This window comes from Zeugodacus cucurbitae, chromosome 3 (genome assembly GCF_028554725.1).
Source record: "Zeugodacus cucurbitae isolate PBARC_wt_2022May chromosome 3, idZeuCucr1.2, whole genome shotgun sequence".
NCBI classification, from domain to species: Eukaryota; Metazoa; Arthropoda; class Insecta; order Diptera; family Tephritidae; genus Zeugodacus; species Zeugodacus cucurbitae.
The window spans coordinates 59,686,737-59,700,771 of record NC_071668.1 but is presented as its reverse complement, the minus strand read 5'-3'; the positions used below and the strand labels follow the sequence as shown (position 1 = coordinate 59,700,771).

The window sequence follows — 14,035 nt, the reverse complement described above, 5'->3', positions numbered from 1 at the left end:
TCGCTACGACCAAATGTTTTAGTTTTAGTTTAGATTTTAGTTCACCGTAGTAAAGCGAACGCGTGAAAACGAGGAAACGAATAAAAAATAACAGTAGCAAATAAAAGAAACTCAAAAAAAAATTAAAAAATAACGCAAAATGTGCAAGAAAAAATTTATTTAAATTTGTGCATAATAATATTTTATTTTTGATTTTTTTAAAATTACAATAATAATTATAATAATATTGGAATGGCCATGCTATGGATGGAAACATATCTCTTCTACTGTTCAGTGCGTTTGGGTGTGATTGTCGTGGCAGTATTCGGGTTTGTGAGTAAATTTCCAAAAAATTGAAGGACATATGTTTACATTGAAAATATTAGCATACTCAAATATATATTCTTTGACAGCTGCAAGCATTCATACCAACAGTTGTGCTGCTTTCAATGGGCATGGAAGTGGTGGATCCAGTCATAAAACTCTTCAGAGATGACGATCAATATGGTAAAAATGTTGGCGTTTTGAGAATTTTAAACTGGATAGAGACTCGTAAGTGAAAAATATTAAAATAGTTCAATGGAATTACAGCTAATTTGCCAATCTGCTGAAAGTTAGACTCACGAGAGATATACTCTAACGTTTCAATAATCTCAATGACAGTTAACTTAACTCTGTCCTTCTAATATTTAGTCTGTTCATCGAACGGTTGTCTGTTCGTCAACTATATGTAAATTCTGAGTTTATAAAGGGTGATTTTTTAAGAGCTTGATAACTTTTTTACAAAAAAAAACGCATAAAATTTGTAAAATCTCATCGGTTCTTTATTTGAAACGTTAGATTGGTTCATGACATTTACTTTTTGAAGATAATTTCATTTAAATGTTGACCGCGGCTGCGTCTTAGGTGGTCCATTCGGAAAGTCCAATTTTGGGCAACTTTTTCGAGCATTTCGGCCGGAATAGCCCGAATTTCTTTGGAAATGTTGTCTTCCAAAGCTGGAATAGTTGCTGGCTTATTTCTGTAGACTTTAGACTTGACGTAGCCCCACAAAAAATAGTCTAAAGGCGTTAAATCGCATGATCTTGGTGGCCAACTTACGGGTCCATTTCTTGAGATGAATTGTTCTCCGAAGTTTTCCCTCAAAATGGCCATAGAATCGCGAGCTGTGTGGCATGTAGCGCCATCTTGTTGAAACCACATGTCAACCAAGTTCAGTTCTTCCATTTTTGGCAACAAAAAGTTTGTTAGCATCGAACGATAGCGATCGCCATTCACCGTAACGTTGCGTCCAACAGCATCTTTGAAAAAATACGGTCCAATGATTCCACCAGCGTACAAACCACACCAAACAGTGCATTTTTCGGGATGCATGGGCAGTTCTTGAACGGCTTCTGGTTGCTCTTCACCCCAAATGCGGCAATTTTGCTTATTTACGTAGCCATTCAACCAGAAATGAGCCTCATCGCTGAACAAAATTTGTCGATAAAAAAGCGGATTTTCTGCCAACTTTTCTAGGGCCCATTCACTGAAAATTCGACGTTGTGGCAGATCGTTCGGCTTCAGTTCTTGCACGAGCTGTATTTTATACGGTTTTACACCAAGATCTTTGCGTAAAATCTTCCATGTGGTCGAATAACACAAACCCAATTGCTGCGAACGGCGACGAATCGACATTTCACGGTCTTCAGCCACACTCTCAGAAACAGACGCAATATTCTCTTCTGTACGCACTGTACGCATTCGTGTGGTTGGTTTAATGTCCAATAAAGTAAACTGAGTGCGAAACTTGGTCACAATCGCATTAATTGTTTGCTCACTTGGTCGATTATGTAGACCATAAATCGGACGTAAAGCGCGAAACACATTTCGAACCGAACACTGATTTTGGTAATAAAATTCAATGATTTGCAAGCGTTGCTCGTTAGTAAGTCTATTCATGATGAAATGTCAAAGCATACTGAGCATCTTTCTCTTTGACACCATGTCTGAAATCCCACGTGATCTGTCAAATACTAATGCATGAAAATCCTAACCTCAAAAAAATCACCCGTTATAACTAATCATTCTTAGTAGGGCACAGGCACTCTTTGCGTCCTTAAATTGGTGATCAAGATAGAATCTTGGACATCTCACTTCATTAATCCAGTCACAGTAGCGGGAATAGCAGTAGATTTGTAATGAGTTCTGCTGCCTTGACAAAGAACTTGTCTTTAGTAGTCCAAGTACGATCCGTATCTATACGGACCAACTTAAGTTGGTTGGATTCAAATACCAAGTTGATTTTTATACTCTCGACACATGTTGCAGAAAGTAAAACAATTTTATTCGCTTAACAGTGGTTTGTACCACCTAAAACTGAACGAGATATGTAGATAAGTTATACAATATACATACATACATGTGGGTGATGAAGGGTTAAGCAACAGACATCGTCGACGTGGCACATATAAGATATATAAGACGACGTGCATTGATTCTTCTTTTTAAATTTAAACTCCGATTTTAACTTTCTTTTAACTTATAAATAATTTTTAACTTATAAATAAACTTTTAAAATAAATAATAATCATTTTTTATAACAAAATCTCACATACATATATCAAACTGCTTAGGATGGCGAGATGAGTTGAAATCAGTCTCTCGGTCTGTCTTTCATAGGAGGTGTGGCACCAGTTGTTTTAAAATTGTGAAAATCGGACTATGAATTTTCAAGGCCCTAGATACCGAACATGAGGACCTCAGGTCTAACGGATAACTTTTTATCGCTGTTATATTCTAAGTAAATTCAGATGTATTCTTTTCCTTAAAATAAGTTGAACCTGTGTGAAAACTTGGTCATTACTTAAATCATTTCGTTATTCTTATATAATTTGTACCAAATATATGGGTCAAACTTTGGGAAAACAGGTTTTTGAGTATAGACGGATAGACAGATAAGTCATTTCTAAATATTTCAATTTTTTTCCTTTAGATAAAGAAGTTTATTCCGTTTTTCCGACATAATTTTTGACTGGACTAGGTGTTATTGTGGCCTTTTTTTATTAGGACGGGCTAATTACTACCATCTAGTAGGACTTACTCATATTGATCGCTGGAACCATTTTCGTTATAGTCCGCAATATCGGGATTGCGAATTATTAAATTCTGCTCATGAGCCATTAAATAGACTGATCATAGGATTATTTATGTTTGCATGGCGACCACTGATCTATTTCGCTTCTTATAACAATATTTTTAGAAATGTGATTGAGGTTAGACTGATCATGTGCTCCTTTGACTCAGAGGCCGTTTCTTTTTCTCCTTAAAGCGTGCTATGCATTCACCGTTTACTTTTTTCACAGATGTTCAGAGTTTCATTGCTATCCTTGTTACCTGGAATGTATTCCATATTGTTTGTTGTGGTTTGGCAGTTTTCGGTGCGTGTAAGGTGAGTTAAACTTTAATTATTATAAAATCAAATACTCAAATTTTCCTCACATTTCCAGCTCAAAAAGTGGTTTCTGCTTCCTTTTATTATTGTTGAATTTTTACGTGTTATCTACTGCTTTACCACACATATCATACTTATGATAATTTTGAAGAAGAAACTTAATTTAGGACTGTTAATCGCTGTAACTTTAGTTGGTGGTTTTATTATCTGTAAGTTTGTCGTCTAAATATTCAATATACATGTTCTCTAATTTCATCACTTTGTAGTATATCTCGGTTACAATTGGGCCACAAGTGTTGCGCTCTTTCAGATCATCGAACTTATACACACCGAACGCTATCGCAAACTCTACGGTGATGATCCTTTCCATCCACAATTACCACCAAACTATAGTTCAGCCGCACAGCCACCAACCTACCTACAGCATGGTTACGGTACTGTGGAGAATGTGCGTGTGCTGGTCACACCACGAAGCGGTGATATTGATGAGCAGAAACAACGGCAAACCCAACGGGGACCGGTGAACGCCGCCGCAATGCCAGTAATAGCTGTTTTGCCAGCGAATTATAAAAATAATAATGCGAAAGCTTTTCAAAGTAAACAACTAAGAAATCTTCAACAACAACAGCACTTACAACCACAACCGTATAATTCGTATGAAGCACAGCAGAATGATTACAATGCAGACTTCGGCAATTGGCAATGGTCCGAGTTGATCGTTGGTAGACAACGCAAGGCGATGATTAGCCGGAACTGGTGAAAGTTGGGGAGGAAGTAGGAGCGATAGAAAGGAAGAGATAGTAAAAAAGTGAAATGGAAACAGAAAGAGTGAAATAAATATAAAGAGAGGGAGAGCGAATGAGGTAGGCAGAGAGACATGAGAATGAGAAGAGCGTAGTCAAATTATGTATTTATGCCGTTAACTTGTAAAAAACTGAATAGCGGTATAAACGAAAAATAAGCGTAATAAAAACTAGTGATATTTAATATCAAAACCACTATTTCGATTTATTTAAAAGGAATATAAAAATTTAAATTTTTACTTAACGAAATTTTTTTTTTAACTCTTGTTCGTCAAACTTCATACGAAAAGACCTACCGAAAGCAGATGGAATGTTTATCAGTCGTGGCATAAAACGATTCCAAAATACTCTTGGAGTCGACTTGATAATCCATAGACCCGTCTGCTATGGAAACGGTGACATCATGTCAAGGCAGAGTGTACATAAGTTCCAAACGCGAAGCTTGTTCTCGACAGAACCCATTCTACCGAGGATGGTAACGGAATGTCAATTTATGATCTTTGATTAGACATTCTCTATCATTATTCGACAGATTTTAGATGTATTACAGGTATTCTCTTCATATTTTTCCTGAAACTTGTCCCCATCTATATAACACAGTCACCAAAAAAAAAAAAATTGTGATGACCTGGGGGTCTTACTATGTGTACTATATGTTTTTGGGGTCGTTGAATTCGACTCCGAGGTCCATTTAACCCCATCAGGGTTTTGAGATACCAAAGAAAACCAATATGGCGGACAGCGGTTTTAAATTCAACGAATTCGCTTGAAACTCGTTATTTGAGGGGTTTCGAGGTCGCTGATTACGAATCTGGTGTCGGTTTTTTTTTTTAATTCAAAATGGCGGATCCAATATGATGGACGCTTTTTGAAAAAATCGACGGATCCCTTTAAACACGTTTGCCCTCTCCCTTTCGATAAAAAGCCATTTCAGTTCAAAAAGTTTCTCAACTGTTGAATGGACCAGTTACTCCCCGGAAAGTTATATTGCCTTTTTCAGTTCGTCCCTCTATATATTGCAACGAAAATGGCACCAGAGCAAACTAGAACTGACAATCGAAATCGATAACTTGCCAGATGTATCTAGACATCGATATTCGTAGTTGCCAGAATATTCGAGTGGCGATAAATTGCTAACAATCGACTATATAAGGGCTGCCGGACTGGCAGCAAAACACAGTTCTGATAAGAGAGTTGTCGAGCAAAGTGTAAACAAGTTATAATTTAGAGTTGTAAAGCAGAGTTTTGAGTAATAAAGTGTTTAGTTATAAGCAATTAGTACTAAAGATTAGTGTATAGCCATTAAAGTGTGAATTTTATTTGACAATTCAGTGATCGAACTCAGGGTAGAGTTTCAGCGTAAACGACAGATTTTGGAAATCCGTTACAATATAATATATTTTTTTTATTTTTGTATTGTCGAAGTACCAATTACCAATTCCAGGAATACAAAGCGAGGTTCCTTAACTACTATTATTACAAACTTTTGTTGATCATCTTCTTACGATTTTCAACAGAAAGTAAAAATTTATTAAAAAAAAGTTTATTTCGATATTTTGAATTCTAATTAGTCTATGTTACAAAAGTAGTTATATATTTAATAAAACTAGAAAATATGATTATATAAAATAAATTATCTAAAATTATCAAGTATATCCTCTAGTATCACGTTTGGCATTTCTTATTGGTTCCAAATAAAATATTATATTCTGGCTGTATAACCTTTTTAATAAGCTTATTCATGGCTGGAACGTAGTTGAGACGTGACGAATGTTTGTCAAAATATTTGATGCCTGGTGAATGGACCAAAAAGGCCGGATGTAATACGAAATAATCATATTTCAGCAAACACATAGCGTAGCCCTGTAGGAAAAGTGAAAATATATAAATATCTCATATGAACTAATTAATATATATCTTAAGAACTCACCTGTATCCGCTTATTCGACTGACCCTCCCACGTGACACGCTCATCAAATATTGGCTCTTGATTATCGCTAATGTAGAACGGTTCCCAATAACGGAAGCAACCTTCACGTTTGGTTACCGAAAAGAGCGACAACTCTTTAGCATCTGAGGCATTTACCCATGCATTATGTTTCGGCACCAAATGGCATTCTTTACAGATTTTCGAATGAAATGGTATCGCTTTATGCGACCGTAGCATTTCAACTAATTGTGTTTTGGTTTCAGGTACTTGACTATCCTTAGTTACCTCGAAAACGGGTATCGTGAAGACGCTGTAATGTGGAGATGTAGGTAAAGTACATATGTTTATAAAACTATTTTTGAAGATATGTTTTTAGATTAGAGATATTCATTAACACACACACTTACCGCAGTTCTTTATTATCCAAGTACACACTTCGATTTCGTTCGACCATCTCGAGGAATAAACGCGGTAAATCCGGCATTGGATGTAATTCGATATCTGATGCAAATATAAAATATGTATTGACTGACTTGCGTGCAATATTGCGTCCAACATTTATTGGGTAAGTCATATTATGCACCTCCTTATACATTGTACTGCGATCGACATCCATATAAGGTGGTGACGCATCACAGTCGTAAGGCGATAAGAGTGCTTCCTTTTCCGTCAATGGTACATATTCAGGCATATCCGTTCGTTGGAAATATATGTGAAAGGTCACATAATCACGTATATACTTACTCTCACGCAAACAATTTCGCACAAATTGTATGGATCTTAGTGTAGGCTTAAAGTCATAACCCGGCGAGAATATGGCGAAGCTGATAGGGGCTTGCCAGCTGTGGATGAAAATCAAAATTTCATATTTTATATATAGTAGAAGACAGACTTTACGTAATGGGAAATGTATTCCCTTAATCATAAAGGCAAAGAGAATTAGTCATTGAGAGTTGAGCTTTAAGTATTTCTTAATGAGATTGGATGCTACAAGGGAAAAAGTATAGACCATATTAGAATGGATAAGTGATTTGAAAACAAAAAAGTAAATATTCAGAGATAAAATATATCGAATCGAAATCAAAACTCTACACTTACCGTTCCGTTAAGAATGGCAAACTTTCGAAGAATGTGTAATCACCATTCGTGGTCAGTGTGATTGTGTCGGCACAACCAACCGACTTGCTAATCGTGCCACGTATATAATTACGCAATAGCCAATAGTTGCCGTACTGTAACTTCTCCAACTTCAATGGCCGATCATTACATTTTAGTAACTTCTTCAAACGTTGCCCCAGTGCGTTGCCAGGTGAATATGGTGCCTCGGTGAATACTTTCAATTCGCGACTATCATTCGGTTCCATTAATTTACGACTTTGCAATTCTTTCTCGAAAAGTTCATCGCCGAAATAGATCTCCACAGGTGGTGGTATACTCTCTACGTCATTATCGAGTATCGTATCTTTAGATATAATACCCTCTTGTATGGCAACGCTGGCACGAAAAGTATGTTGCATAAATGTGAGGAACCCGCAAAGTATGAACAGTGAGAGTATAAGCACTGGAAGGTCCCGTTTTATCATGTTGATGGGATTCATTCATGGAACGTATTATATTCACTGGAATTTTTTTAGGCGTTATTTATTTTTTAGCCGTAATTAAAAGTTTTTAAGCATTAAACCTAGAATTAAATAAAGGAATATACATATGTATATTAGTTATTTTGTAAATAATGTTGTGAACCGATTTCGCCCATTTTTTATCCGTGTTATCAGGGTGTCAAGAAAATAGTATATACCGAATTTCTTTCGAATCGGTCGAGTAGTTCCTCAGATATGGTTTTTGACCCATAAGTGGGCGACGCCACGCCATTTTGGGGTCGTGGCAATGGTCCGATTTCGTCCATTTTCAATACCAGCCTCCTCAGGGTGCCAAGGATTACGTGTTCCAAATTTCCTTAGGATATCTCAATTTTTACTCAAGTTATCCGTTGCACGGACAGACGGACGGACAGACAATCTCGTCACCCTGATCATTATACTCTCGCAACCTGTTGCACAGAGTATAATAGTTTTGTTCACATAACGGTTGTTTGTGTCACTAAGAAATATAAGAGTTAGATATAGGGTTATATATGTATAAATGATCAGGATGACGAGTGGAGTTGAAATCTGGATGTCTGTCCGTCCGTCTGTCCGTCTGTCCGTGCAAGCGATAACTTGAGTAAAAATTGAGATATCCTAACGAAATTTGGAACACGTAATCCTTGGCACGCTGAGGAGGTTGCTTTCGAAAATGGGCAAAATCGGTCCACTGCCACGCCCACAAAATGGCGGAAACCGAAAACCTATACAGTGTCATAACTAAGCCAAAAATAAAGGTGAAATTTGGAACATAAGATCCCAGTAGGGAGGGGCACATTTGGATGTAATTTTTTTTGGGGAGGTGGGCGTGGCCCCCCCACAAATTAGTTTTTTGTACATATCGGAAACCAATAGAGCTATATAAACCAAACTGCGTTTTGTTTAGCCACTTCTTAGTACAGTCCAAAAATGAAAGAAATCGGATAATAACCACGCCCAACTCCCATACAAAGGTTAGGTTGAAAATTACTAAAAGTGGGTTAACTCACTAACGAAAAACGAAATGGGCGTGGCGTCGCCCACTTATGGGTCAAAAACCATATCTCAGGAACTACTCGACCGATTTCAATGAAACTTGATTTGTAATAGTTTCCTTACATCTCAATGAAATGTTGTGAAAATAGGCCAAATCGATTCCCAACTACGCCTACTTCCTATATACCAGAACTTTGAAGACGATCTGAATCGTTTACATTACAATATATAAAGTAAGCACTAGTGAAGATATCGGTGCAGAACTTTGCACAAATACTATGTTTATAGTGTGGCAGCCCCATTCTAAAAATCGCCGAAATCGGACCAGAGGTTTTTAAGGCCCCATATATAGAACACGAGGACCTCGGTGCTTCTAGTCTAATATTATGATTTCCAACTTTAAATGGACTTTATACAATATATATGACGAATATGTGGGTCAAATTGTGTATTATATAATATAAATAAAGTCAAATAAATAAATTGCGAGAGTATAAAATGTTCGGTTACACCCGAACTTAGCCCTTCCTTACTTGTTTTGTTATATGTAACCCTATATCTAACTGGTTTGGTTTTATGACTTACAAACAACCGTTATGTGAACAAAACTATAATACTCTCTTAGCAATTTTTGTTGCGAGAGTATAATAAAAATTAATTCTACAATAAAAGTTGCAATTGACTTGATAAATATCGTCTAACACTATCCTGTTTTTCATTATAGCATACGCCTTTTATCAACGGTTATCGGTTAAAACTAAACTGTCGCTATTGTTGAGCAATGAAACAAAGCAAATAATAATTTGATTTTATTACTTTGAGCTACTGTGGGCGCTTGCACTAAAGATAAGTAGCACTCGCTGCGTATTTATCAGCTCGTAAGCAAGTATGTTTCATACAAATATGTATGTTTTATTTCTTGGAACGATATAATGCATTGCAACTTTAGGTTGCGGTCTTTGTCGCTGATAAGTATTAAAAAGCATTTTTTAATCACATATTTTTTAAATACTTTTGTGATTTGTTTTCGTAGCATGACTTACTACATATAAATAAATATACTTTTATTAGTAATTTATTTTATTTATAAAAAACTTTTTTTAATTTTGTGAAACTTCAAGGTTTTCAAAATATCGGTTTGTTTACAGCTTTGATTTGATTGAGATTATTTTTCCACGAGCCGCTTTTGTTATCCGACAAAAAAAAAAGATATAGTCACTAAGGATAAAATAGGACGAATAGTGTGGGTGTGAAACTAAAGGGTTTTCAATAGGGTAGCTACGAAAGTAGACCGATAGGGACAGCAAACGATGCTAAATTTCTTCTCGATCTTTCGACGTTTCTCTTCAGTCATTATTCCATTTCATCATGGAAGGATATACAGAGGTAGTCAAAATTATTTACACATCGGACGTTTTTTTACAAGTTTCACACAAAAAGCTTTCGCTTGTTGTTGTTGTTGTCGCAGGGTATTCTATGTTGTTGTAAACCTTGATCTATTCCCGAGCGAATGAAGTCGGTTTGGCAAGAATAGCTAGAAATATGGCGGAGAAATAAGCAAATGAACTGAAAACTCGCAGTAGTCAAAAGTATTTACACACGGCGATTTAGCCTTTATCCTTGGATTTGGGTTGAGCAAAAGTAGTAATTGGATTCTATTGCATTCATAACAACCTAACTCAGCCTTAACATGTAAAAGTTTTAAATAAAATGTCGAAAACAAAGAAATTATCGATTATAACTAGATTGGAGACTTTTACTAAGTTTAAGACTGGGGTTTCGGCTTCGGAGTTGGTTAAAATTTATAGAATTTGATGGAATACTGTTTATAATGTTATTAAGAAAAAGGAGACGAAATATGGCAAGGATGATTTAAAGATAACTGAGCGGAAACCTGTGATAACTCAAGGATAATGGTGGAGATTAGTACTAACTGTCATACAAAATATCACAATTAGTCCTATTAATATTGCAGCAGCATCGATATGCTGATTCGGTGATCAGTCAATGATGCTACACTGTTAAGGACATTTAAAAATAGTAACATAAATACCTACGTTGTGCATAAAGTTGACCACTTCCGAAACCATGAAAGCTTTATTTCCGAAACCAAAAAAGAGATATGTCTCTCATTTGCCATTGATTGCATCCTAAATCCTGTCGTGGGCAGAAAAGGCTAAATTTTAGTTCCAGGGCTTCTTTAGTAAACGCTTTATGCACTTACCACGTGAAAAGAAGAATAATGCAGTTTAGACGCTAAATGGAGTCGGGAGTGACATTATGATTTTTTGAAATTTTTTTGGAAATTTTCCTTACTTCTGTTTTGAAGATTTAGTACTAATTTAGGGACCCTAAATCATTCGGATATATCAGAATTCACATGAGCATCCCATTCTAGTGGTCCGTCGGCCTTTTCCAACTATTGACTAAATTTTACAACAGGACAATGCTCCATTTCATGAAGGATCTTTACCTTCAAAAGTTTTAAATGAAGCAAACCAAGTTGACCTCCGCACAGCCCTGACCAAAACTTTAGTGAAAATGTTTGGTCTTTCGTTAAATATCAGAGGACAATTGATATACTAACCGAAAACGCCGAAATTACCGACATTTGGTCTAAATTAACTGTTAACTTAGCGCACAATTGTGTTGAATCAATTCGGACCATAAAGCAGGCTGTTATTGATGCTAAAGGCGGCATCAATAATCTATTTATCGCCTTAGAATAGTCGAAAGAGTCGAAATTATTAAAATTTACTATCGAAATTCGGATTCAGTGGCCTCAACTTTTGAGAGCGCTACGTTTATGGATGTCATAATCGTACTGCTAGTGGAAAATTCGAATCCACAGGCACAGTACAAAATGTTCACGTGGCAGTGAGAAAAAGAAGTACCCGTAGTGTCGAGAATATTGCTGCCGCTTGCACATCAATCGAAGAAGACCCAAATCAGTCACTCACTCATCGTTCTCATGCATTGGGCATCTCTGTGATGTCGTTGTGGCGAATTTTCCGAAAAGATTTTGGCGTACATTCTTAGAAGATCAAATTGACGCAAGAACTGAAGCCGCTTAAACACCACAATCGTCGTATGTTCGTGAATTGGGCTCAGCAATGACTTGAAAATTATCCTGTTTTTATCGTAAAATCATGTTCAGCGATTAGGCTCATTTCTGACAGAATGGCTTCGTCAATAAACAAAATATGCGTTATTGGTCAGGCAGCATCCCGAAAAAATACGATTTGGTGCGGTCTATGGGCCGGCGGCGTCATTGGCCTTATTCTTTCATCAAGTCTGGCACGTTGGGAAACGCTACCGATCAATGATAATGTATATTTGGACCCGAATTAGATGATAAGGACTTGGATAATATGTGGTTCAAACTGGACGGCGCAACAAGCCACACAGCCAATGTCACAACGAATTTATTGAAACATAGTTTGGTAAACGTGTTATCTCACGAAATTGCACAGTCAACTTGCCGCCTCGGTCGTGCGATTTAACGCCATGGTCTATGGTCTATGCCAATAAGCCAGCGACGATTGATGAACTTCGTACTATTCGTAGCGTACCTGAAATTGCAGCAGTATCGACCGATTTATGCTTGAAAAACGTCGAAAATTGCGTTCAGCGTCTGGACTTCTGCAAGCGTGCCATGCGAAAGAAATCAAGTTCCAAACAAAATGGCATCGAATGTCTTTTTTTCACAAAAATAAAGAATTTTATTGATATGCCAAACCGTTTAAGTTTTATTTAAAAAAATTGCTCTTATTGTTATTATCCTTTAGTCGATACACAAATGCTTAATTTTATCGGTTGTTTCACAAGCTGAATGAACTAACGAGTTGGCTTGTTGAAATTGTTGTCGCATTTCCAACATTTTCACTTGCTCTTTTTTAATCCTTTTAGTATTAACGAGCTCACTCAATTCCATTTTACGGTCTAACAAAAAAATTGCACAAGTTTTCTGGATTTTCTTTCATTACATCCTCTTGAGGTCTTTGTGAACAGTATGCCTCATTTGTGCTCTTATTATGAAACTCAGTAAACCAATACATTAACCGTTGAATACGATGAGACAGATTTTCTGTAACACTTATCAAACCCTTGCCTTGCATTAACGATATGTTTTACCAACACGAAACAGTGTTTTATATTCTAAAATAATTGCGGAAGTCGCGTTACTTTTAAAACAATAAAAAATTATGACTTTTTAAAAGCTTTGATATTAGGACAATTATTTAAAAGCCTGTTCACTAGGCCTTTTCAGCCTTTTCAGACCCGTATAGTATTTAGTTTTCTCAATATTAGATAACTTGAAAGCTTCAAATCTTTATTATATTTTTTCACAATTAGAAAGATTGTATATTTACACTGGTAATATTTACACTGGAATTAAATATCTTACATGAGATTTTATATTTTTTCACAATTAGACTGATTACATATTTACACTGGTAATATTTTCAGAGGAATTAAATATCTTACATGAGGTTTTCTGATATCACAGTTTTGTCTCAAAACAACATAAGTTGAACGTTCTCAATTTCCACAATCACTGTTCAAATTTTTATTCTTTCAAGATATCAAGGTAGATACAATAATATATGTGTATATTTGATATATATATATTTCCGTTGATTTGCACTATTTTCCACTTCAAAAATCAAAATCTTTTAGAAATTTTTCACATTTAAATGAATATCTAATACAATACTATGCATACATTTTTCAAAATAGTATTATTTATAAGTTATCAGTTGTATTCTCAGCACCAACGCTAAGCGCACGAACAGTTCGCCGCAAATTCCGCGCTCATACTGCAAATAGAGGATCAACGCTGTATGGTCACTCGTATGTATGCTCATATCTGCTCAGTAATCGGAAGTTGAGTACACACACACACACAAACGAGTGTTCCAAGCGATAGTTATTAAATAAGAAGCTCGCTAAATTATCGCATATAAAACATTGTGTTGTGGGCATTTAAAACAATTTAAATACTCAAGTGACGAAATGTTTGTAGATAAATATATAACTGTATATATGAATATGTGAGATTGTATATTTTGTGTTGGTTAATTTTGTGTTTTTTTGAAGAAAGTCCACTATTAAATTGTGTATAAACATCGCCTACATACAATTGAAGATATCTACACCGACACTCGGTGATATGAAATTTCTGCGAATGTGATTTGAAGGTTTTTTTTTTTTTCGAAAAGTACTTTAATATAAGAACAGTGCCTCCATGCTATTACACTACAAAATTAAG

At 35.9% G+C, this 14,035-nt stretch overlaps 2 protein-coding genes across 10 annotated transcripts; one reads left to right on the top strand and one right to left on the bottom strand.

The window, feature by feature from the left end:
- LOC105216180 (uncharacterized) lies at positions 1-4,363 on the top strand. The gene is made up of 5 exons (XM_054227714.1): positions 1-312; positions 393-531; positions 3,324-3,409; positions 3,468-3,621; positions 3,679-4,363. The coding sequence occupies exons 1-5, from the start codon at positions 232-234 to the stop codon at positions 4,170-4,172; spliced, it is 954 nt and encodes a 317-aa protein (XP_054083689.1). The 5' UTR covers positions 1-231; the 3' UTR covers positions 4,173-4,363.
- A 1,378-nt stretch (positions 4,364-5,741) lies between these two features.
- Positions 5,742-13,622, bottom strand: LOC105216174 (beta-1,4-glucuronyltransferase 1). 9 transcript variants are annotated; one of them, XM_054226885.1, is made up of 6 exons: positions 13,490-13,596; positions 13,252-13,420; positions 7,244-7,826; positions 6,553-6,987; positions 6,146-6,455; positions 5,742-6,078 (listed from the first exon to the last, which is right to left on the bottom strand). In XM_054226885.1, the coding sequence occupies exons 3-6, from the start codon at positions 7,741-7,743 to the stop codon at positions 5,881-5,883; spliced, it is 1,443 nt and encodes a 480-aa protein (XP_054082860.1). In that variant the 5' UTR covers positions 7,744-7,826; positions 13,252-13,420; positions 13,490-13,596; the 3' UTR covers positions 5,742-5,880. The 9 variants fall into 9 exon arrangements, with proteins under 9 accessions (XP_054082860.1, XP_054082865.1, XP_054082859.1 ...); XM_054226890.1 differs by lacking the exons at positions 13,252-13,420; positions 13,490-13,596 and adding exons at positions 10,821-10,920; positions 10,988-11,527; XM_054226884.1 differs by lacking the exon at positions 13,252-13,420 and having other exon boundaries at positions 13,490-13,622.
- Positions 13,623-14,035: the final 413 nt, after the last annotated feature.